Source organism: Carcharodon carcharias, chromosome 11, assembly GCF_017639515.1.
Source record: "Carcharodon carcharias isolate sCarCar2 chromosome 11, sCarCar2.pri, whole genome shotgun sequence".
NCBI classification, from domain to species: Eukaryota; Metazoa; Chordata; class Chondrichthyes; order Lamniformes; family Lamnidae; genus Carcharodon; species Carcharodon carcharias.
The window spans coordinates 128127995-128154062 of record NC_054477.1 but is presented as its reverse complement, the minus strand read 5'-3'; the positions used below and the strand labels follow the sequence as shown (position 1 = coordinate 128154062).

The 26068-nt window shown below is 44.8% G+C and overlaps 1 protein-coding gene across 4 annotated transcripts in view; it reads right to left on the bottom strand.

The window, feature by feature from the left end:
• LOC121284301 (dTDP-D-glucose 4,6-dehydratase-like) overlaps window positions 1-26068 on the bottom strand; it is an 89328-nt gene that overhangs the window by 15006 nt on the left and 48254 nt on the right. For 3 of the 4 annotated variants that reach the window (XM_041199677.1, XM_041199676.1, XM_041199675.1), the window contains one exon: window positions 7520-7578. In XM_041199677.1, coding sequence (XP_041055611.1) covers window positions 7520-7578 — 59 coding nt within the window. Of the gene's footprint in view, window positions 1-7519; window positions 7579-12273; window positions 12941-26068 lie in introns of those variants that run through there. The other variant, XM_041199678.1, reaches the window with a different exon arrangement.

The following is a 26068-nucleotide window of genomic DNA, read 5'->3' as shown; positions in this document are numbered from 1 at the left end:
ATTTAAAGATCTCTATTAGGTCACCATTCAGCCTTCTTAAATAAAAATATAACTTATATTTCTAGCACCATGCTTGTAAATCTTTTTATAATATGGTGACCTAAAACGTCGTTGTTGTCAGCTATCCCTCGATTCGAGGATGGCATATACTCAGGTTCATGAGTTTCTGTCAAGGGTTTTCATGTGATTGAACAGGTCGATTTTTTGACCCACAGATCTTTGGACACACAGGACAGGATGTTCCATAAGGTAGTGGGATCTGCAGTTCAGGATTTGTTTTCTTTTCTTGCCTTTGGTGCTGTCGCTCTGCCTCATCATTATCATGTTGGGAGTTGAAGTGAGATGGGCAAGTTGTAGTCATTCTGATTGAGTGGTAGCAAGCTCCTCCCATTAAGAACAATGCTGTTGTCTAGGAGAGCTTCTGAGTGTCTCTGAAGTGATTTCTTAGTCCTCCCCAGAACCTAGGCCATTTTGGAGTTGAGAGAACAAGACCTGGTGGGGGAATGATTTTTAGCCATGCGGACAGTGAATAGTCCATCGAAGTCGATTTTGCAGGAATATAGCCTGAATGCTTGTAAACATGGCTTCAAGGACACCAGCATTTGGTTAACAGTTCTCCCATTGAATCCAGGGGATGCAGCAGGTGCATGCTAATGAATTTCTCTAGCATTCTTTTGTGGCATTGATACAGTCCAGGTCTTACTGCAGTACAGGAGCGTGATGATGAAAGCTGTTCTGTAATCTAATACTACTGTAACTTGCAGAATTTTTTGTTGTCAAAAATTCACTGCTGTAATTTATAGAAGGCTGAAGTGGTGCAGCTGATCTGGTGTTGGATCTCCTCACCAAATGTGGCCTTTGAGTGCCAAGGTATGGCAAGTGCTCAACATATTCCAGAGACTTTATAGTTTTCCAGTACTATAGTATGCAGTATTATAGGATACAGTATTTATATGACTGTTCCAGTTCAGTTACTAGTCAATGGTAACCCCCAGGATGTTGATAGTGTGGGATCCAGTGAAGGTAATGCCTTTGAATGTCAAGGGGAGATGGCTGTATTCTTTCTTGTTGGAGATGGTCATTGCCTGGCACTTGTGTGGTGCAAATATTACTTGCCACATATTAACCCAAGCCGATTATTGTCCAGGTCTTGCTGCATTTGGAGGTGGACTGCTTTTGTATCTGAGGAGCTGCGAATGGTTCCAAACATTGTGCAATCATCTTCTGAGGCTTCTGACCTCAAGATGGAGGGAAGGACATTAATGCAGCAGCTAAAGATGGTTGGGCTGGGGGCACTACCCTGAGGGACTCCTGCAGTGATGTATTGGGTCTGAGATGATTGACCTTCAACAACTACAACACCTTCCTTTGTGCTATGTATGACTGCAACCAGTGGAGAATTCTCCCCCTGATTCCCATTGACTCCAGTTTTGCTAGGGCTCCTTGATACCAGACTCAGTCAAATGCTGCCTTGATGTCAAGGGCAGTCACTCTCACCTCACCTCTTGAGTTCAGCTGTTTTGTCCATGTATGGACTAAGGTTATAATGAGGTCAGGAGCTGAGTGACACTGGAGAAACCCAAACTGAGCAGTGAGCAGTTTGTTTCTGCTTGATAGCATTGTCGCTAACACCTTCCATCATTTTACTGATGATCGAGAGTAGACTGATGGGGCAGTAATTGATTGGGTTGGATTTGTCCTGCTTTTTGTGGACACAACATACCTGTGCAGTTTTCCACATTGCCAGGTAGATGCCAATGTTGCAGCTATACTGGAACAGCTTGGCTTAGGGCGCAGTTAGTTCTGGAGCACAAGTCTGCAGTACCTATGCTGGAATGTTGTCAGGGCCTGTAGCTTTTACAGTCTCCAGTACCTTGAGCTGTTTCTTGGTATCACGTGGAGTGAATAGAATTCTTCTTTCTCCTAAATCCATTGGATGAGTGCATGGAATCCTGAAAAGTCCACCAGCTGCAAGACCTCAGCTGGAATAACATTGGGAACGCAGGCTTCATTGTTTTTCATTTGTCTGATTGCTTGCTGCTTCTCTCCCATTGGGTGGTAGACCCATGGATTCTACCACAGGGCACTGTGGGACATCAACTGGCACTGTAGATTCACAGTTGAGTTGTTGTTCAAAATCTTCTTTCCAGCATTGATGGATGGTATTGTTATCTTTAAGAAGTATTTTTCATTTACATGACATGGGCATTGCTGGCTAGGCCAGCATTTATTGCCATAATTGCCCTTAAGAAGGTGGTGGTGAGCTGCCTTCTTGAACTGTTACAGTCCCTTTGCGTAGGTACACCTACATTGCTGTTAAGGAGGGAGTTCCAGGATTTTGATCCAGCGAGTGAAGGAATGGCCATGTAGTTCCATATCAGGATGGTGAATGGTTTGGAGGGGAACTTCCAGGTGGTGCCGTTCCCATGTGGCTGCTGCCCTTTTCCTTCTAGATGGTAGCGGTAGTCGATTTGGAAGGTGCTACCTAAGGAGCCTTCGTGAGTTTCTGCAGTGCATTGTGTAGATGCTATATACTGTTGCCACCTTTCGTTGGTGGTGGAGTGAGTGAATCTTTGTGGAAGGGGTGTTAATCAAGTGGACTGCTTTGTCCTGGATGATATTGAGTTTCCTGAATTTTGTTGGAGCTGCACTAATCTAGGCAAGTGGAGTATTCCATTGCACTCCTGCCTTGTGCCTTATAGATGGCGACAGGCTTTGGGAGTCAGGAGGTGAGTTACTTGCCACAGGAGTCACAGCCTCTGACCAGCATTTGTAGCCACAGTATTTATATGACTAGTCCAGTTCCGTTTCTGGTCAATGGTAACCCCCAGGATGTTGATAGTGGGGAATTCAGTGATGGTCATGCCATTGAATGTCAAGGGGCAATGGTTAGATTCTCTCTTGTTGGACATGGTCATTGTCTGGCACTTGTGTGGTGTGAATGTTACCTGCCACTTGTCAGCCCAAGCCTGGATATTGTCCAGTTCTTTCTACATATGGACAAGGACTGCTTCAGTATCTGAGGAATTGCAGATGGTGCTGAACATTCTGCAATCTTCAGCGAACATCCCCACTTCTGACCTTATGATGCAAGGAAGGTCACAGATGAAGTGGCTGAAGATGGTTGGGCCTAGGACATTACCCACTGGAACTTCTGCAGTCCTCTGGAAATGAGATGATTGATCTCCAACAACCACAACTACCTTCCTTTGTGCTAGGTATGACTCCAACCAGCAGAGGGTTTCCCCCCTGATTCCCAGTGACTCTAGTTTTGCTAGGGCGCCTTGATGCCAGACTCAGTGAAATGCTGCCCTGATATCAAGGGCAGTCACTCTCACCTTAGCTCGGAGTTCAGCTCTTTTGTCCATGCTTGGACCAAGGCTGTAATGAGGTTGAGAGTTGAGTGACCCTGGTGGAACCCAAACTGAGCGTCAGTAAGCAGGTGCTGCTAAGCAAGTGCTGCTTGATAACACTGTTGATGACCCCTTCCATCACTTTGCTGATGATCGAGAGATTGATGGGGTGGTAATTGGCCAGGATGGATTTGTCCTGCTTTTTGTGTATGGGACATACCTGGGCAATCTTCCACACTGCCGGGTAGATGACAATATTGTAGCTGTACTAGAACAGCTTGGCGAGGGGCGTGGCGAGTTCTTGAGCACAAGTCTTCAGTACAATTGCCGGAATATTTTCAGGGTCCAGAGCCTCTGCAGTATCTAGTGCCTTCCGCTGTTTGATATCACGTGGAGTGAATTGAATTGGCTGAAGACTGGCATCTGTGACACTGGTGACCTCTGGAGGAGGCCGGGATGGATCATCCTCTCGGCAGTTCTGGCTGAAGATTTCTGCAAATGCTTCAGCCTTATCTTTTGCATGATGTGCTGGGGATAGGGATATTTGTAGAGCCTCCTCCTCCAGTGAGTTGTTAATTATCCCCCACCATTCATGGCTGAATGTGACAGGACCGCAGAGCTTAGATCTGTTCCGTTAGTTGTGGATTCGCTTAGCTGTATCATTTGCTGCTTATGCTGTTTGGCAAGCAGGTAGTCTGTGTTGTAGCTTCACCAGATTGACACCTCAATCTTAGATATGCCTGGCCCTGCTCCTGGCATGCATGCCTGCACTCTTTATTGAACCAGGGTTGATCCCCTGGCTTGGTGGGAATGGTAGAGTGGGGGATATGCTGGGCCATGAGGTTACAGATTATGGTTGAGTACAGTTCTTCTGCTGCTGTTGGCTCACTGCGCCTCATGGTTGCCCAGTTTTGAGTTGCTAGATCTGTTGACACAGTGGTAGTGCTACACACCACAGAGCGTATCCTCAATATGAAGAAAGAACGTTGTCATGGGGTAGTAATGCCGGTGTGACAGGATTTTCCCAGGTATAGTGATGGTGGTGTCTGTATGATTCCGTGAGAATGACTATGTCAGGCTGTTGCTTGACTATTCTGTGAGACAGCTCTCCCAATTTTGGCACAAATGTTAGTAATAAGGACTTTGCAGGGTTGACAGGGCTAAGTCTGCAGTTGTCCATCCGGTTTTATTCTTTTTTATTAGCGGCTTGCTAGGCCTTTTAGACTCAACCATATTGCAGTGGGTCTAGAGTCACGTGTAGGCCAGACAAGGTAGGGAGGGTAGATTTCCTTCCCAGAAGGGAAGATGGTTGCTATATGACAATTGACAATGGTTTCATGGTCATCACCAGGGTTTTAATTCCATATTTTTATTGAATTCAAGCTCCCCCATCTGCCGTGGTGGGATTCGAACCCGGGTCCCCAGAGCATTACCCTGGGTCTCTGGATTACTGGTCCACCGCCTCCTCCATGTTCCTATGAATGAAGAGGATTTTGTCCATTTGACCTTGATCTACAGATGGCACTGCTTCATAAAAGCTTTGCCTATAATGATATATATATATATATATATATAGTACTCCAAGCATAGTCTAACCAAGGTTCGGTACAAGTTTAGTATAACTTCTCTACTTTTCAATTCTATCTCTCTAGAATTAAACCCTAGTGCTTGGTTTGCTTTTTTGTGGCCTTACAAACCTGCTCACTACTTTTAATGATTTGTATATTTGTATTTGTGCATTTGTTCCTCTGTACTACTAAGGTCGTTAGTTTCCAAGTGATGTGTAATGCCCTCATTTTTCTTCTAAAAATGTAATACTTTACACCTGTGTCGAAATTCATTTGCCTCCTAAATGCTCATTCAGCAGATAATAATGAATATTAAAGACATAATGAATATCTTTTGGAATTTACACATTTGTTAACTGCTAAAAATGATTTTTCCTTCCACTATTTTATTATGAATTATCCAATTTACATAAGTGCAGCTCTGCAGCAATTTGCATTTAATACTGCATTTAATATTGAATATAATACTATTTTATTAATGTCTTATTGTAATTTGTTGTATTCCTCTTCATATTTGCTATATCCCACAATTTGGTGTCATCCACAAATTTAGAAATTTTGTTCTTGCTTCCCAAGTCAAAATTGTTAATATATGTTGTGAAGAACAGTAGTCCCTGCACTGATTCTTATGGGACAGCACTTTCAACCTTCTGCAGCACTACACAGCTACCCTTTACCTGTATTCTCTGCTTTTGGTCCTGAAGCCAGCTAGCTATCCATTCTGCTACTTGTCCCCACACCCCTCAAGCTCTAACTTTATTCATTAATCTATCATGTGACACCTTATTGAAGGTCTTTTGGAAATCTAGATAAATTGTATCTACTACATTACCTTTGTTTTAGTCTGCAAAGAATTCAATGAGGTTGGTCAAATGAAACTTTCCCTTTTGAAATCCATGCTGATTATTCATTATTATCATTCCAGTTTCTAGCTGTTTTTCTAGTTTCTCCTTTAGTAAGCATTCCACTATTTTTCCTATCACTGACATTAAACTGGCTGGTCTATAGTTCCCTAAACATATATTATCTCCCTTCTTAAATTAGGTGTTGTGTTAGCTATCCACCAGTCCTCCAACAATACATATTTTTGTAATGAATTATTAAGTATTTGTAATAGTGCCTCTGCTATCTCTTCTCTGTATTCTTTTTAAATGTGAAGACTATGGGTTTTATCCTGTTAGTGTTTTATCAGTTTATTTAATATTTCTCCTTTTTATTTTAAATGTGGCTATATCATTTCTAATTTCATCTTTTAATGTCATGTCTACCTGATCTGCTTCCCTAGAAATACTGAAGCAAAGTAATTAATACTTCTGTCATTTCACTATCGCTACCTGTGATTTTATCCTAGCCATCAATTGGTGGCCCTATTCCCACCTTGACTTTCCTTTTTAATCCATGTACCTAAAAATATTTTACAATTTTGTTTCATGTTTCTTGATAATTTATTTTGTAGTTCTTTGCCTAATTGTGTTCTTTTTACTTCTCACTTTGTACTCTCCTTTGTCATGCTCTCCTGAGCTATACATGGGAATTCTGCAGAGGGTAACTCATCTCCTGACTCCCAAAAGCCTGTCCACCATCTACAAGGCACAAGTCAGGGGTGTGATGGAATACTCTCCATGTGCCTGGATGAGTGCAACACTCAAGAAGCTCAAAACCATCCAGGACAAAGTAGCACTCTTGACTGGCATCACCACCTTAAACATTCACTGTCTCCACCACTGACACACAGTGGCTGCAGTGTGTACCATCTACAAGATGCACTGCAGCAACTCACCAAAGCTCCATAGACAGCACCTTCTAAACCCACGACCTCTACCACCTGGAAGAACAAGGGCAGCAGACACAGGGGAACACCAACTACCTGCAAATTCCCCTCCAAGCTAAACACCATCCTGACTTGGAGATATAATCACCGCTCCTTCACCAGCGCTGGTCAAAATCCTGTAACTCCCTCCCTAACAGCACTGTGGATGTACATGTAATAGATGGACTGCAGTGGTTCAAGAAGGCAGCTCACTACCACCTTCTCAAGGGCAATTAGGGATGACAACAATTGCTGGCCTTTCCAGCATTGCCCAGATCTCATGAAAGAATAAAAAAAAATACTAGGTTAGAAAGGAGTCCAGTACACATTGTAGGAATTCCATTCCATTTACATACCTCTTCGGCCTATGTTTCATCTATTTTGCACTCTACCATTCTGGTAGTTGCATGATACAATGATAATGAAGTTTTTGACTGCTTATAGCAATCAATCTATTAATTAGTCCACAACAGACTCAGACATTACCTCAGGGAATCCTCAATGTTGGAGAGCTTTGGGAACTATCGGTCTAACTAATGTCACCTGCTCCTCCCATGTTTTACTTAATGCATGTCATCCTCCACTATTGCTTGAGTGGAGGACCAACACATTGGGAGATCAGCAAGTTTCGATGCTGTTATTTCCAAGTAATTCTATTTGCAATGCAACTAGAGTTTTCAGCAACCAATATTTTCCACATGCATTTGCCAATGCAAATAAGAAGCTAAAAGAAAAATCAAATGCTAAAGCATTGTAATAGCTTATGGTTTTCAAACATTAACACTGACCTGTCACTGACGTGTTCAATCCAAAGTTCTAGCTCAGACTCTGAAGCTGTCTCTTTAATCTGTAAATTTAAACTCATGTTCAAAGCAGGCTCAGAAAAGTATTATAAACAGAAAGCAAAAACAACATTTGTGGCAAATCTGAAGCAAGAGCAGAAATTGCTGGAAACATTCAGCAGTTTAAGCAGCATCTGTGAAGTGAACAGGCAAATTAACAAGTGTGAGTTTTGAAGAAGAATCCACAATCAAAACATTAATTCATCTGTTAAGAACATTGGAATTACTAGATGCAAAAGGCCAGTTCATCTAGTTCAGTTTCTACCATCTTGGTAGAATAATGCAACAATAAAGGAGTTGTTGTCTAATCATAGCAATTAATCTCTACCAATTAATTTACAACAGACCCAGATATGATAGGGAAACCCTAGTGGTCCATAGCCATAGGTCTAAAGTTCCTCTAAAGCATCCTACATTTGCCATGCCATATCACACATTACTCATGTACTGTATCCCAAAATGCTATTTTTTGAAAGAAAACTATTTAATTTGCATTTGAATGAATCACTATCAACTGCTTTCACCCTCCCCCAAGGGAGCCTGTTCCACAAGTTAACTACCCACTCACTGACTGAAATATTGGCCTAATATTAACATGGAGATGAGTCAATAGTGGGTGACAAACTGCAATATAGTGAGACACATCAGAATGTCCAATTTCATTATCATTTTCGTCCTGGGTTTTACGTATCCACTGTGCATGAGTGGGATGGTGTGGACCTGCATAACAATGAATGAGGAGGTTTGGAGTTCATTACATTGGTTTGTGAGGAATACTTGCACAGGTATAGAAGAAAGGAGGGAAAAGGCTGCATCCATATTTAATGAGGTGTTCCTGGATACTGGGTAAAGTATGGGGAAGAAAAGAGCTCTTACTACCCATCACAAGGGTGGTGTGGCTGGAGGTGGACCAAGAACGTACCAGCAACATGTTTATAAGGATACGGATTCGGAGCAGATGTTTTAATAACCTAACAAGCTTAAGAAAAATTAGCAAAGCTGCAGATTTATTCGGTAGTGTACCCGTTACTTTGTCTTACAAGCATACTCCATTCACATAATTTTCACATCTACTTAAGTTTCACGCAGCATTAATTTCATTTTTCTGCAATTTTAGTCCTCACTATTGTACAGAACACAGCGCACCATGATTATTCTGGAGATCTCTGCTGGCGAGTACTGAAGGGTTCCTTCTGACGTGGCCAGGTACCTGGAGTGAAACTTGAGGATGCTGATAGCTTCCTTGATGATATATTACATTGTCATATGGCACTGTTTTAGAGCTCCAGGTGTTAATCAGTAGGGTTCTGCAGAGTTATCATCAGCCAGGTTTGAAGGTTTTAAAAAAATTATTCATGGTACATGGGCATTGCTGCTAAGGATAGCATTGATTGCCCAAGCCTAATTGCCCTTGAGAAGATGGTGAATTACCTTCTTGAATACAATTGAGTGGCTTGCTAAGCCATTTTCAGAGGGCAGCAAAAAGCCAAACACATTGCTTTGGGTTTGCAGTCACAGATAGGCCAGATTGGGTAAGGACAGCAGATTTCCTTCTCTAACAGATGTTAGTAACCAGTGTCATGAAAATATAATTTTCATATTATTGTGATTAATTGTAAAGGTAGGTTAACAGTGGGATTTGGATTAGTTTCTCTGTGGATGTGTGTTGCAGGTGGGTGGATTTAATTGAATTGGAGGTGCTGGACTGGAGCTTTTGAGTTATCAAAAGGGAAGCTAGGTTTGAAATGCTAAATACGTAAACATGGCTGAAATTTTAGAATGTGAGGTTTGAGGGACATTTGCATTTTTAGATAAATTAGGTTAGTTTGAATTTCAAAGAGATGGTAAGGTGTTACACCTAGTCATAAGAACTAAGCCAAACAGTGTGTTTATTTTTACCAAAGGGTACTGATAATATGAGTACTATGAAAGATTTATATTATGAGAAAAGTAAAGTTGCAAAAATATATTGCAACAACGGAATTTACATTAAAGAAAGAGAATGCGTATAAAGGAGATGAGGTTATGTGCAAGAGGGAAGGCATTTTAAGATCTAAAAAGTGTGAAAAGTTTCCAGCCTCTAAGCATCAAGTTGCTGTCTAAAGGAATTGAAGCTAAGAAAACTCACTGAGAATATTCCTGTCCAGGGTATTGTGTGCTTTGCCTGGGTCTGAAATTTATGTTTTTACTGTTGTCTTAATGGAGGTGTAACTGGGAGTCAGATTAATTAGGGGATTTAGGAGTTATTATAGCAGTAATTTGTGTGCGCTTAAAATCTTTTATTAATAAATGTTTAATTTAGATTTGTAAAAAAAACCTCTAAGGCTCAGTGGGCTTATTACTATTGAATTCAAGGCATGCTTCTCGAAATAAAATACAAATTGCAAAACAGTTGTGGTAGCTGTTTCAAGTTTCCCTCTGGGTTTGAGCAGCTTGCATTAACCATCCACTGTGCCATAACACCAGATAGATTTTTACGATAATTGGGTAAGTATGCTACTTATCACTTAGCAGTCACAGATCCCAGAGAATCTGGCAGAAACATACATTTTTCTTGTGGTTGAATGGAATGAAATTACTTACAGTTGAAGAATACTTTTGACTGATTAGGTGGCGCGCGAATTGCCATATGTGTACATTTGATGCCACACTACACCTGTGAGAAATCAGCCAGGTGCAGAAATCCAAGTGCTTGCTTATTCTGGCTACTTCTGTCACAATAATAAAGTTTCTATACCTTCCAGCCCTGGCAAACATCATCTGCACATAAACGCATACTTCTTCTCAGGCAGTGCCTCGGGACCGAGGATGACTTTCTTCACTAACTGGAGAAACATCTGCACAGGTGCCAACCATTTCGAGCTTCTTCAGTAGACCCAGGCGGAGGCTAAACGCAAATAACGGAAGAAGCGTACCAAAACTCGAGCTTTCCATCCACCCGCTTCATCAAACACTATTTGCCCCACCTGTGGCAGAGGGTGCTGATCCAGCTTTGGACTTTTTAGCTACCTCAGGACCCACAACCCCAGAGTGGAAGAAAGTCATCTTTGGTCCCGAGGCACTGCCTGAGAAGAAGTATGCATTTATGTGCAGGCAACTGTGAATTCTTTGCTATGTCTCCAGTAGCTTCTTGAAAGGACTGCCAGGTCCAGCAAGTGTTCTTCTAGGTGAATTCTGCAACTACTGGACATGACAATCTTAGCCCTCAACATTACTGCTCCTCCATCAGGTCAAAAAAGCTGAACCTCCATCTGTAGACCTCTTCAGGAGGGAAGTGCCTCCTGTGATCCTGACCCCTCTGTTACTCCCTTTTCTGATGGCCTCCTACAGCTTCCTCAGCACCACAGCATTCCTGCTGTTGGTCATTTCTTTCTGAAGCCCGATCAAAAGCAGCCATGGTACCATTCATCAGGTTAGTTTTGAACTTACCCGACTTCAGGTGCAGGACATGACCTCCGGTTCTTCTATTCTGCAGAAAGTGAAATAGCTTTCTGCTCACAGATGCTTGACCTAAATGTTTCCAGAACTTTTTAATTTTACTTCAGGAAGCTAAGCAGTTTAATTTTATTTGTTCTACTTCTAGTTTAAAATTATTTTAGATTCAAAGCTTATGGAAAAAAGCTTAAGGTAATGTAGCAAGAATGGTTTCTTAGAAAGATAAATGTGGTAAATTAAGTGAGACCCTGTCTCTGGTAGGGAACCTCGCTCAATAGGAGTGCAAATTGAACAATTAGGTGCAGAAATTCAGGTGCCTAATTTGGGCATTCCCAGTTTTCCGGTAATTAAAATAACTCATTATAAAATCTGGAGATATAGGCCTGTATAGTTTGGATGGCAGGATTTCCCTTCCCGTCTTCCGAGCAGTTGGCAAGGAACACATCCCTGCCAACTCTCCCTGCCCCCAGCCATTTCATGCTTAAATGAGCATTAAATGGCTGCAGACAGGACTTCCACCCCTCACTCAGGAGGAAATCCCGCCTTAGAGAGCTACCGTCAATCTATTTGGTCAGTGGCTCTCTAGTCCCTGCAGCAACAGGAGCTGCAGTGGACAGAAGAAGAACTTTCGGAAGATGCCTGAGCCTAAGAGCTGGGACCAGATGGCAAAGTAAGTTTTCGGGGTCCCAGAGCGGGGAGGGTAGGGAAGACCTGGATGGGTGGTGAGTGGGTGATTGGAGTGTTGGAATGCAGTTTTACTGAACTGGGGGCGGGTAGGGAAGTCCAGCGGCCACTAGACCTTAAAGGGAGTCCGCAGTTAGAAGAGGGCTTCTGATGCCCTCCCCACTCCGTGACTTCCTGCTTGAAGCCTAAGCCCGATCATTTTCAGGCTTCCCCCATGCCTGTGAAATCCTCCTACTAGCCTAAAAATTGAGGCTGGGCAGTTAATGGCCCTTTGGCCTCAATTGGGGCAAGGATGGGCTAGGCCTTGTCCGCCCCAGAGTAAAATTGCTGCAAAGTTGCGGCGGGCGGGAACTCAAGAGCGTAACCCATTCCTTCTATTTCACACTCCCCCGCCTAAAAACCCGCCGCCAGGGGAGTGTAAAATTAAGGCCATAACCTCCATTTTCTATTTCCTCACTTCTGCTTCCATTGTGTGATGCTCCTTGCTCGGTCAGTGCCTACATTTATAGTGTGTTGGCTTCAGTGATAAGTTGTAGAAAACAGCTGAAAGGTAATGCATTTCTACTTTCAATTCTCATAAATTACCATGCAAATCAAAATCAATTTATTAATGCATGATAACAAAATGTTCAAACCAATTGGACAGTTATTACAACAGTGCATATTGCAGATTTACTGTTGATATGAAGTAGTTTTGACTGCATATTAATGCTAAACTCATGCAATGTTAATCACTGTAAAGGCCTGAAATTACTCTGAAATGAAACAGTGAGGCTGTCTCGTCTAAACAGTGTCCTCTTCAACCAGTGTCTGGTATGATCTTTTTCTGATCTCGCCCCTTCAGGCATAAACCTTGCTGGGGTGCCCGGTTTTCTGGGGCAGCAGCACAGCCTGGATGTTGGGCAGGACCCCACCGTGGGCTATGGTGACCCCTCCCAGTGGCTTGTTGAGCTCCTCGTCATTGTGGATGGCAAGCTGCAGGTGGCGAGGGATGATGCGGGTCTTCTTGCTGTCCCGGGCTGTGTTGCCATCAAGTACTCGAGAACGGTGACCAGGTGGACGGGGGCTCCAGCCCCGACATGCTTGGCATAGTGACCCTTGCGAAGCAGCCGGTGGTTACGGCTGATGGGGAACTGGAGACCAGCTCTGGAGGAACGAGCCTTAGCCTTGGCTCGCCCTTAGCCTCCAGTTTTACTGCAACCAGGCATCTTGTTGTTGCCCCTGCTGAATATCTTCATGATCCTGAACCTAAATTTAGATTGTAATTACAAAGTAGCCATTAAACCACTTTGCAACAATGTTACAGTTACAATGTAAATGCATCTTCAAACCATCAATTTCAAAACTGCTTTGGTGTAATTCAATAGCGAAGGACAATTACTTTTGAAAACTTGCATCATGGCAAGAGTAGCCTCTTTTTTTTAAGTGGTGAAGATGAAAAATTTGTAGTATTAAAACTCATTAGATTAAACACCCAGGGTGTCCATGAAGGACTTCAAATTGAGTGAACAAAGAGCTCTATCTCAGGAATGGTAACCTGACCAGCTTCAAAGTTTATATTCCCAAGTTGTTTGAATTTGAATAAATCAATTTCCTCAATACCTGATTAAAAAGAAAGACTTGCATTTATATAAGCACCTTTCACAATCTCAATAAATCCCAAAGCACTCTACAGCCAGTGAAGAACATGTGAAGTGTAGTCACTGTTGTAGTGTAGGAAACACAGCAGCCAATTTGTGCACAGCAAACTCCCACAAACAGCAATGCAATAATAACCGCATAATCTGTTTTGTGTGAAGTTAATTCAGTGATAAATATTGCCCAGGACATCAGGGATAACTCCCTTGCTCTTCTTAGAAATAGGGCTATAAAATCTTTTATGCCTAGCTAAGAGGGCAGATGGAGCCTCAGTTTAACGTTTCATCTGAAAGATGACACATCTATCTAGCAGTGCAACACTCAGTGGAGCACAAAACTCCAGGTTGACACTTAAGTCTTCAGAGTGGGATTTCAATCTCAGCCTGAATCAGAAGCAAGAGTGCTATCAATAGAGCCATGATTAAGACAAAAAAATGTTTTTTTAAAAACCATTTAACATAGAATGGGATAGAAAGAAAAGGTATTTTTGTATTATTAGGATCAATAATTAAAAACTACGGGCTTAATTTTGTCAGGGTGGTGGCAGCTCCCATCCCTTTAAAAGGGGAGATCCCACCTCCAAGAACTGCTGGCCAATCGGAGAGCTGGCAGCTCTTTAGTCCCAGCAGTATCACTGGGAATGGTGGCCATTACTGGAACTGCACCCTGCTTGGAGCAGCATGATGGATGCCATCCTGAAAGCAAGATAAGTGGAGTCAGCTCACCATGTCAGAAGGCCCTGGCAGTGAGGAAGGGGTGTGGTGGAGGAGGGGATTGTGCTCTTGGGGGTAGGATTGAATGTTTGTATGAGGGTGGTCCTTTTGATACGGGGGCTCCTTTTTGGGCCAAAGAGTGCCCCTTCAGGACAGCCCTCTCCCCGAGCCTGCAAGATTTTTTTGCTTGGTCTCCCCACACTGTGGAGGGTCCCCATGTCCCTATCAGAATGTCAGTGGCAGAAAGAGGCCTTTAAGTGCCCCTTAAAATTGTGCACTTAAAGGCCTCATTTGGCTTCTAGGCCGGAAGGCCGTTCTCAACCTTCGCCGCCACTGAGAGAATTGCACAGTGTCAAGAAGGCAACAGGCATTCCAGCCTTCATCTGCCTTTCCTCCTGATTCTATGAGCATGCTCACATCCCCTGCAACCTCCAAACTGCTTCTGAGGACCACATTAAATTCCACCCGATGCTACCATTTCAAAATCTTAAAAGAAGATTCTGCAAGAAAAGGCAATTATATCCAAGTAGCATGGACATTAGTGGCTAGACCTCTGAAATAGCCTCCTGAGGAAAATGTTTTTCAAGCCTGCGCATCATCAATTCAAATCCTCAATTTCACTTTACTGTCCATACGAAAATTCATTTTGAATATATTGCTTGTATGTTAAAAAATTATATATCAATGAATAATAACAATAAAATAAAGAAAATTACCCTATTACAGAGATGTAACTTTAATTAAAACAGCTATTAAAAACGATTCCAATGCATTAAAATAATCAGTCAGTGAGTCCCACCCTGACTGCATATCCTCATCCATACATTAACCTCATGTTAAAAGTTCTTATAGAGAAGAATACAAATGAGTTCAGGAACTGATTTGTCCTGTAGCTCAGGGATTGTAGCCTTTTCCCTGAATACATCAACAGAAATACTGATTGTTCATGACATTCCTTACTTTCGTCAAAATTGTTCAAGATCAGATTTTGTCAAAGAAGATTTGCTCATCAAATATGCTTCCTGCCTGATTGACGATATAATCACTTACAATAGTTGTGCTCTTATTTATATCCTCATCCTCCATAAAAAATATCCCGGTGCGTGTTATTAAAGCAAATTTGCAGATCTTGAATGGCCACATTATCCCAAACTTTACTCACTTTCTTACCAGGTTTTACTGTTTTCAGTTTTTGTTGATATTTAGGGAGGAGATGCACAAAATTATGATCTGAATCTCCAATCCCTGGCTGAGTCAAAGACTCTGGGTGGAATCATCCCAGATTTGCACTAAGTGCAGTTCCGGGCGGGTAAATCGACATTTTACCCACCAGCCACGATGGTGGGTTTTCAAGCCGTATCATCCCAAACCAGCCACATTAGTTATGCATTCCCAGGAAATACGCCATTTCCATGGCAGGTGGACTCTCATTCACCCGCCTGCTATCACCTTGTTGCTTCATCACGCCGGGCACCATATTTAAAGTGCAGCCCTGTGCACATACCTCAGTGCTTCCAGCCCAAGACTGCTGCAGGGAAGATGTCCACGAAAGGCAAGAAGATTGCAGTACAAAAACAGAATTACCTGGAAAAACTCAGCAGGTCTGGCAGCATCGGTGGAGAAGAAAAGAGTTGACGTTTCGAGTCCTCATGACCCTTCAACAGGGGAATAGTTCCAGCGGGCAGGCCTAATGATATGTTGATGTATTACAACGAGATACCCGATGTCCGATGGTACAGAATGTGGCCCACCATTGGCTGGCTGAGTGGACGATTGCAAACTGGTTTCACACTGTTGCCACCGAACATGCCAGACGCCAGTGGGCACAGAAAATCCTGGCCTAAGAATCAAGAATGGAACAAAAACATTGATCCAGTGCCTTCTCTCCACGAATTGGTTTGTCAACACACCTAGGGATGAAATTCATAGTCTCCCATTGTTGGGTTTTTGGGCGGTGGGGAGCATGAAATAGATCGAATGGGCTTCCCGTTGGGTTCTCGCCTGCCTCGACCTCTCAGTAATCTTATGCTGGGCCAGGCAAGGCCTCAGATGGGCTGCCCACCCTTGCGCCAATTGAGACCCTAAAGAGGCCATCAGAACTTCTAACTTCAGGCACCCCAGCGTTACGAACTCCCTCCCCCAATGCCCTCTATCCACTCCGACAGGCCTTCCCTACTCTCTCTGACCCAAGACCTCCGAAACTAACCTTTCCGTCCAGTATGAGGACTTAGGCTCTGTCGTCTTCATGAAGTTCCTTTTCTATTCACTGCAAGGACTAGAGAGCTGCCGGCCAAACAACCCATGGCTTATTGGAATTTGTGCTGAATCACACAATGCTGGCCGCATTAATTATGCAATCAGCGGTTGGGTGGGCTGGATAGCGAGCATAATTAAAAGGCGCCCAGACATCAAACTACCCACTGTTCAAGGAGCAGATGGCCGACCGTTCCCAGGATCTTCTGGCCCCCCCAGGTTCAGTGATGCCTCCCTGGAAATCCTGCTAAATGGAGGCAAGGAGGGGTGTCCTCTACCCAGAGGAAGGGAGAAGGCCGAGCCGACAGACAAATCTGGCATGGGAGTAAGTCTCAATGGTGGTCAGTGCTCAGGGCCTCCACCAGAAGACTGCCCTGCAACGCTGGAAACACATGAATGACCTCATCTGCTCTGCCAGGGTAAGTGAAACCTCAACTGCTCACACTCACCTCACTAAATGGTAGAGGGGACATGGTCTTCAGTGGAATGCTATTGATGAAGTGTACATGGACTTTGAAAAGGCATTTGACACAGTGCCACACAACCGACTTGTGAGAAAAGTTATTGCTCATGGAATGAAAGGGACAGTAGCAACGTGGATACAAAATTGGCTGAAAAATAGGAAGCAGTGTGTAAGGATCCATGAATATTTTTCAGGCTGGAGGAAGGTTTGTAGTGGAGTTCCTCAGGGGTTGGTATTGGGACTCGTGCTTTTCAGATATGTATTAATGATCTAGATCTTGGTGTGCAGGGGACAATTTCAAAGTTTGCAGATGATACGAAGCTCGGGAGTGTTGTGAACTGTGAGGAGACGGTGTGGAACTTCAAGAGGACGTAGACAAGTTGGTGGAGTGGGCAGGTAGGTTGCAGATGAAGTTCAATGCAGAGAAATGTGAGTTGATGCATTTTGGTAGGAAGAACATGGACAGACAATATAAGATAAGGGGTGGAATTTTGAAGGGGGTGCAGGAGCAGAAAAACTTGGGTGTATATGTGCATAGATCATTGAAGGTGGCAGGACAGTGGAGAGAGCAATTAATAAAGCACACAATATCCTGGGCTTTATTAATAGGAGCATACAGTACAAGAGCAGGGAGATTATGCTGAGTATATATAAGACACTCATTAGACCTCAGCTGGAATATTGTGTACAGTTCTGGGCACCATATTATAGGAAAGATGTGAACACATTGGAGGTTTACAAGAATGTTTCCAGGGATGAGAAACTTCAAATATAGGATAGATTGGAGAGGTTGGGACTGTTCTCATCGGAGAGAAGGTTGAGAGGAAATTTGATAGAGATATTCAAAATCATGAGGGGGTTGGAAAGAGTAGAAAGGGAGAAGCTGTTCCCATTCGTAAAAGGATCAAGAACGAGAGGGCACAGATTTAAAGTGATTTGCAAAAGAAGCAAAAGAAAAAAATTTTTTCACACAATGAGTGGTTCAGGTCTGGAGTGCACTGCCTGGAAGTATGGTGAAGGCAGGTTCAATTCAGGCATTCAAGAGGACATTAGATGATTTTTTTGAATACAAACAATGTGTAAGGGTATGGGGAAAAGGCAGGGCAATGACACAAGGTCATAATGCTCATTTGGAGTGCTGGTGCAGATATGATGGGCCTTCTGTGCCGTTAGGATTCTGTGATTCTGTGGAACGTGATAAGGTGAATCATCGTAGTCCCATTGCAGTCCATCTAGTCTGCAGGTGGAGAACCCACTGTGGGTCCCTGACCCTTCCACACAGGCAGCTCAGATGCTGTCTTGGGGGAGGCGGGAGGGGCGCGGGGTTACAGGGAAGGTGCTCATGCTTTGAAGGCACCAGCAATGACATGCCTCTGTGAGACTTATACAAAACATATGAAATAGGAGCAGAAGTAGGCCATTTGGCCCCTTGAGCCTGCTCTGCCATTAATACGATCATGGCTGATCTGTTTATATTTCGAATTCCATAGTTCCACCTACCCGTGATAACCTTTGATACCCTTGCCTAACAAAAATCTATCTACCTCTACCTTAAAAATATTCAATGCCCCCACCTCCACTGCCTTCGGAGGCAAAGAGTTCCAAAGTCGCACAACCCTCAGAGAAATAATTTCTCCTCATCTCTATCCTAAAAGGGCAACCTCTAATTTTTAAACAGTGCCCCTGGAGGTTACCATTGACCAGAAACTGAACTGAACTGAACTGGAGTAGCCACGTAAATACTGTGGTTACAAGAGCAGGTCAGAGGCCAGGAATCCTACAATGAGTAACTCACCTCCTGACTCCAGCCTGTCCACCATCTACAAGGCACAAGTCAAAAGTGTGATGGAATACTCTCCACTTGCCTGGATGAGTGCAGCTCCAACAACACTCAAGAAGCTTGACAAGATCATCAAGGGCAAAGCAGCCGCTTGCATGGCACCCCATCCACAAACATTCACTCTCTCCACCACCGATGTATAGTAGCAGCAGTGTGTACGATTTACAAGGCGCACTGCAAAAACTCACCAAGGCTCCTCAGACAGCACCTTCCAAATCCTTGACATTACCATCTAGAAGGGCAAAGGCAGCAGACACATGGGAACACCACCACCTGGAAGTTCCCCTCCAAGCCACTCACTATCCTGACTTGGAAATATATTGCCTTTCCTTCAGTGTAGCTGGGTCAAAATACAGGAACTCCATCCCTAACAGCACAGTGGGTGTATCTACACCACATGGACTGGAGCGGTTCAAGGAGGCAGCTCACCATCACCTACTCAAGGGCAATTAGGTATGGGCAATAAATGCTGGCCTAGCCAGCGAAGCCCATATCCCTAGAATAAATTTTTAAAAAAGTTCTGGGCTCACCTACAAGAAACATCCTTTTCATGTCTATCTTGTCAATACTGTTCAGGATCTTATATACTTCATTGAAGTTGCCCCTCATTTTTCTAAACTCGTGAAAATAAGCCCAATCAGTCTAACCTTTCCTCATAAGACAACCTGCGCATTCCAGGTATCAATCTAGTAAACCTTTTCTGAACCGCCTACAATGCATTTACATCCTTCCTTAAATAAGGAGACCAAAACTGCACACAATATTTGAGATGTGGTCTCACCAATGCCCTGTATAACTGAAGCACAACATCTTTACTTTTATTGAATATAAAAGAATCTTGTAATAAAGGATAGCATTCCATTAGCCTTCTTAATTATTTGCTATACCTGGATATGAACTTATTGTGACTCATGCACGAGGTTACCTAGATCAATATGGACCTCGGAATTCTACATTCACCGTTTAAGTAATACTCTGCTTTTTTATTCTTCTTGCCAAAACGAACAACTTTCCATTTTCCCACATCTGCCAGATTTTTGCCCACTCACTCAACCTATCTATATCCATCTGCAACCTCCTTATGTCCTCTTCACAACATACATTCCTACCTATCTTTGTGTCTTCTGTAAATTTAGCTACCATGCCATTACTCCCCTCATTTAAGTCATTGATATTATATTGTAACAAGTCGAGGCCCCAGCACAGATCCTGCGGGACTCCACTCGTCACATCCTGCTAATCAGAAAAATACCCATTTATGCATACTCTCTGTTCTCTGCCAGCCAGCTCATCTTCTATCCATGTTGAAATGTTACCCCCTATACCATGAGCTTTTATTTTCTGCAATAACCTTTGATGTGGCATCTTATCAAATGCCTTCTGGAAATCCAAGTACAGCACATCTACAGGCTCCCCTATATCCACAAAGCATTGTTGCTCCTTCAAAGAGCTCCAATAAATTTGTTAAACATGGTTTCCCTTTCACAGAGTCATGCTGACTCTTCCTAACTACCCTGAGTTTCTCTAAGGGCAGAATTTTCTGGGTGACGTGCGGGGGGGTGGGGGTTGGCCGCATGTCAGTGTGTAAAATGACATGCAGTGACGTTTGGCGAGCGTCGGGTGTGCGATGAAGTTCAATGCATGCCCGCCATTAATTAAGGAGCTAGTTAAGGCTCTTAACTTTGCAATCGACAGTGATTTTCAGGCGCCTGTGCGATCTTCGACTTGGCGCATGGACGCAACGGGCAAGAGACATTTTAACAAAACTCATCCAGGGCGGGATAAGAGGGCTCAGTAGGGTTGTCTGTGAAGTATTTATTGCAGAAAGTTTTTTAAATTTGCCTGTGTTATCTGTAGCAGTTCGAACGACTTCTAGCAGCTGTGTACTTTGAACCTTCGGCTTAGCACTCTTCAGTTAGGAATCTTTTATCGGGCCTGCAGCTTTCCGGAGGCCTTCATTTAGCCTGGGTATGGGTTCTGACATCTCACTGGAGGCAGCAATTCTGAGGAGGAAGGGAGAATAAGGAGGAGGCCAGGAGTGGATAATCAGCCTCCAGGGGAGCCACCTTTGGGAGTAAAGGTGCAGGCACAAGTGGCGCTGGGCCAAAAGGTAGTCCAAAGTGGAAGGGGCTGCAGAAGACGCGATTATTCTGTTGCCAGGGTACAAAGGCGGAGAAGCAGCTACCTCAATATGACTGAGGTGCAGTGCCGAAGAAGGCTCTGACTGTCAAGGGAGACAGTACACTATATCTGTCAGATGATTGGCCCTGGGATCTTTCCTGTGTGGGCTCTGAGGGTCACAGTTGCCCTCAACCTCTATGCTTCTGGCTCCTTCCAGGGCTTGGTGAGTGATCTTTGCAGTGTCGCCCAATCAGTTGTGCATACTTGTGTCAAGCAGGTCACAGACGCTCTGTTCAGGCTTGCATTGACCTTCATCCACTTCCGCTGCGACCAGGCAAGTCAAGCACAGTGAGCCAGAGGCTTTGTGGCCTTTGCAGGCTTCCCCTGCGTCCAGGGTGCTATAGACTGCACACATGTGGCCATCAAGGCTCCAGCAGGTGAGCCCGGTGCCTTCGTCAACAGGAAGGGCTTCCACTCCTTGAACGTGCAGATAGTGTGTGATCACAGGATGCTAATTCTACAAGTCTGTGCAAGTTGCCCAGACAGCTGCCACAACGCCTACATCCTCAGGCACTCCCAGGTGCTGGGGCTCTTCAGTGCTCCAGCTTGGCTTGATGGATGGCTGCTGGGTGACAAGGGCTATCCCCTCAGAAGGTGGCTCATGACACCTCTCCTCCATCCAAGAACAGAAGCTGAGCAGCGCTACAATAGGAACCACGCCTCCACAAGGGCTGTGGTGGAGAGAGCTATCGGTCTTCTCAAGATACGCTTCTGATGCCTGGACCACTCAGGGGGCGCACTCCAGTACCCCCCCCCATTGTGTCTCGATGATAGTGGCAGCAAACTGCGCTCTGCACAATCTTGCGCTGGAAAGGGGGGACGCAGTGGACGATGAAAACATTGATGCAGTGGATGTGGCTGCATACAATGAGTCCAGCAGTGATTTGGAGGATGAGGCAGCACAGGGCAATGATGAGGTGCTGAACGCTGACCCGGCACTACACCAAGGAGGCAGGGACACCCGGGACACTTTAATCCAACGATCCTTCAGCCAGCTCCACACAAATGGATCTGGAGGAGCAGCATTGCCTGGCACTTCCATACGTGGCACTTAAGTGCTACATCTGCCACTTCATCAGCTGCAACTAAGGGTTTTGGACATAAACCTCAATGTCCACTCAAACACTCATAACATGTCTGCAAATGCAGCACAAAGGAGCCATCCTCAGCCATGGTAACACATGTGGATTTTATTTTGATCCATCATATGGTGCAACTAAATGAATCCAAAATGTTTTTACAACTGCAAAAAATAATTCTGTAATCTAGGGCCAACACAAAAGCACCAGTGAGAAACCTGTGGTGTGTCTAAGATGCCTTATGCTTACGTTTATGGGTGCTACGTCTTGGTGCCGCCCCATTGCTAGGAGCAGCTTCTGAGACAGCCTGCTGGCTCTGCTGTCCTGTTGGCCTTGACGGGCGTCCTTTGACCCGTGGAGTCTGTGCTGGCCCTGCCTGGGAGGGAGTGGCCAGTTCCATGGCTGGCATCTCCCCAGTCATCGCAGCCTCAACGGATGTAACGGTCACTTGCAGAGGGGCGGAGGAGCTGCTGTCCTCATCTGGAGCGTCCTGAGAGGAGCCTGCTGAGACGACAGGCAGCTGCCGATGTGGGGTCGCTTCAGACCTCCCTGCTCACCGTAGATGGATGGGAAACTTGGTGCCCAGACCATCTCCCGCATTGCCAATGACCAGCGGTAGCCACTGGCGCTGTGAGGGCTTGCAGGTCCAAGCGTACCCCAGGAGAAGCTGGTTGTTCTCCTGGAAGCCCCTCTCCACGAGTTGCCACCCTCTCCATTGAGGAAGCATGACGCTCTGACATGAGGCTCATGGCATCACTCATGCTCCATGTGGACTCTTCCACCACGGACACCAAGCGAAGCATAGTCTCATGCAACACTCCCAGATGCTCCCGCACACCTGGCCGCATTTCCTGCAGCTGCTGCATCACGGACGACTCCAGAGGCACATCATCACGGCCCGTGATGTGCCTGGTCCCCTGCAGTTCTCCGGCTCCTGGTGCCATCGGCACTCTCTGTCTCTGCCATCTCCTCCAGTGATTGTGAAGTGCCCTTTCCCCTGTGTCCTGGGACACTAGCCGATGTTAGAATTCCCATCGGTATGCTAGTATCTGCGCTGATGCCTGCCTCACAGAAATGGTGTGACGCAGGTGACAGTTCAGGGCCCTCGGGTGTGAGAGGGGGCATCTGTAATGGAGCCTGGTCAGCGTGGCGCCTTTCAAGCTCCAGGGCCTGCTGCTCAAAACAGCTCAATATCACCAACTGGGCCTGGCCGCCTCCAGTGCGTAAACGCTCATAAGCATTGTGCTCCTCCTGTAGCATTGTTTTCTCCTGTAAAACAGAGAAGACCATTCAATGGGGCTAATCGCAAATGTACTCTGCACGCGCACGCCACACCCCAACCACAGTGGCCCATCTCAGGCCTCCAGTGCCTCCTCTCCATGCTACTGCTGATCAGTCTCAAAAATATAGTACAATTGCTGCCCCCCACCCAACGGCCACCTTGGACATATTCTGCGTCCATCACTTTCAGAAGCACACTGTCTTAGCTCCTGTGGTAAGGAGGCGCAACTAGGTGCGGCGCTGAGGGCACCAAATGGCTCTTGGCCATGAAACCTTGAGGCTCCCCTTCCATAATCTCATCACCGTGAATAGGACATGTGTTGGAGTTCTGAGTATGCACCTAGCTACATCTCCTGCAGGTTCCCCCCAGATTAGTCATGTGCGATTAAGACCAACACATGGTGCGGGGAGATCCCATCTTCTCATGGACCACTGAGGCTGATGTAAGCATGGTCACTATCTGCTTGCCCACCCAGTATGCGACAAAGCCCAGCATGAGTCAATACAGTCAAAGGGGGGCCCTTCAAAGGCTAAGGCTACCTGCTGGGTTGAATGACCAACACCAACATGGTACTTAACCTTCCAGAACGCAACAAATCATTGAAGCGCTTACAGCACTGGATCCAGGTGCACTGCACCATGTCGCGGGAGCTCACCACCTCCACCCAGGCATGCTTCGTCATGTGGGGGGGCCTCATTCTCCCATCCTGGGGAAACAACACCTCCTGCCGTGCTGCCACCTCAAGCAGGGCAGAAAGGCAATCTTCAGAAAAGCGAGGGGCACATTGGCCTACCCTACAGTCTGCCCTGCTCCTGGGCCAGACCCTGCAGCCTTCCCTCAACATTGATCTGCTGTGCAGACCCCCTGCAGTACGACCTGCAGCTGGCCACAGCAGCCAAGCAGGCAGCCAGGCCTTTTTTTAAACAGACTGTCAGGTCGCCATTGGACCCAGTGGTCTGTACGTGCCAGCTGCAAACTTCAGATTCCCATTCCCCACCGGAGTCGGAAATGTGCTGGGCAGGCCTTAATTGGCCCGCCCACGCAAAATGGCAGTGCGGCCCTGATCGCAGGTAGTGATCGGGTCCGTGGCCGCCCGTGTCAGCACCTGCTCCGCCTGCCCACCAAACAGAAAGTTCTCGCCTAAGTCTAGCTTTAACCTCCTTAAAGATCGATTCTAACACCTTCCCAACAACAAAATATCAAGCTAACTGACCAATGGTTTCATGTTTTCTGCCTCCCATACTTCTTGAATGGAGGGGTTATATTTGATACTTTCCAGGCCGATGGAACCTTACCAGAATCTAGCGAGTTTTGGAAAATTAACACCAATGCATCTACTACTTCATTAGCCACCTCTTTTAAGACCTTATGATGAAGTCCATCAGGACCCGGAGGCTTATCAGCCTGCAGTTCCATCAATTTGCTCAGTACTGCTTCCCTAGTGATTGTAATTTCACCAAGTTCCCCTCTCCCTTCTACCTCCTGATTTACAGCTATTACTGGAATGTTTTTTGGATTCTTTATTGTGAAAACAGAAGCAAAATATTTGTTCATTCCATCTGCCATTTCCTTATTATGATGTAACCCACCATTAACTCACCATTGTCACTCTCTTGAGGACCAATACTCACTTTACTCTTTTCCTGTTTAAATACCTGTAGAAACTCATTATCTGTTTTTAATATTTCTAGCTAGCTTCCTCTCATACTCTAATTTCTTTCTCCTGAATAACCTTTTAGTCATTCTCTGCCGTTCTTCATATTCTGACCAATCACCTGATCTGCCACTCATCTTTGTGCAGTTATATGCTTTTTTTCCTGTAGGCTGATGCTTTCCTTAACTTCTTAGTTAACCACAGATGGTTTTTTCTTTACAGTATATACTTATTCTGAGTACTCTGAAATATCCCCTTAAATGTCTGCCACTGCTTCTCTATTGATTTATCCCCTAGCCTAATATCCCAGTTCACTTCAGCAAGCTCAGCTTTCATACCCATATAGTTGCCCTTATTTAAGTTTAAAATACTAGTCTTAGACCCACTCTTCTCCCTTTGAAACTGGATGTAACCCAGTACTGCGTTTGGTGTTCCAGGGTCCAGTTGCTGGAAGCCTCCATCTTCCCTTTGGATCTCCCTGAGCTGGCCCAGGTCTTCTTCAGGTACACGCCACGTTGGCCCAGGTCTGTTTTGGACCGGCATGATTTCCCACTGGCGGTGTGGATGATCGGACAGAGGATGGTGATTCCTGTCTGGCCTTCATCTGCATCCCATTAAAGGGATGCAAATTGGTTTCAGGCAGGAATGGTGGCCTGCCATGGTAGGCGGGAGTGCAAGTTCTCCCCATAATTTTATGCCGACAGGAAATTGATTTTTCAGCTCCTGCCACATTGTTCCCCAATTGCAAATGTCAAATGTGGTTCTTCCTCAGAACAGAATAAGTCATATTTACTCGAAATGGCAACTCTGTTTCATGCTCCACAGATACTGCTGGACCTGCTGACTATTTCCAGCACTTCGTCTTTATTTTGGATGCATTACACTAAGTTCTGTCATTTAAGTTATTGGTATAGATTGTAAACAGCTAAAGCCCAAACACTAATCCTTAAGATACCCCACCTGCTAATCCATAAATGACTCATTTATTCCTACTCTCTGTTTTCTGTCCATTACCAATCCTCAACCAATGTTAATATAGTACCCAAAATCCCAGGAGCTCTAATTTTCTGCAATAACCTCTTGTGTGGCACTTTATTGAATGCTTTTTGAAAATCCAAATTACATCCACTGATTCTACTTTATCCACACTACTAGTTACATCTCAAAAAAACTCTAACAGATTTGTCAAACATGATGAACAGAATTTTAACTGATCTGACCCACAAAGGAGGGGTTGGTCAGAAAGTCGTGTGAACCTACAATTCTGAATTGC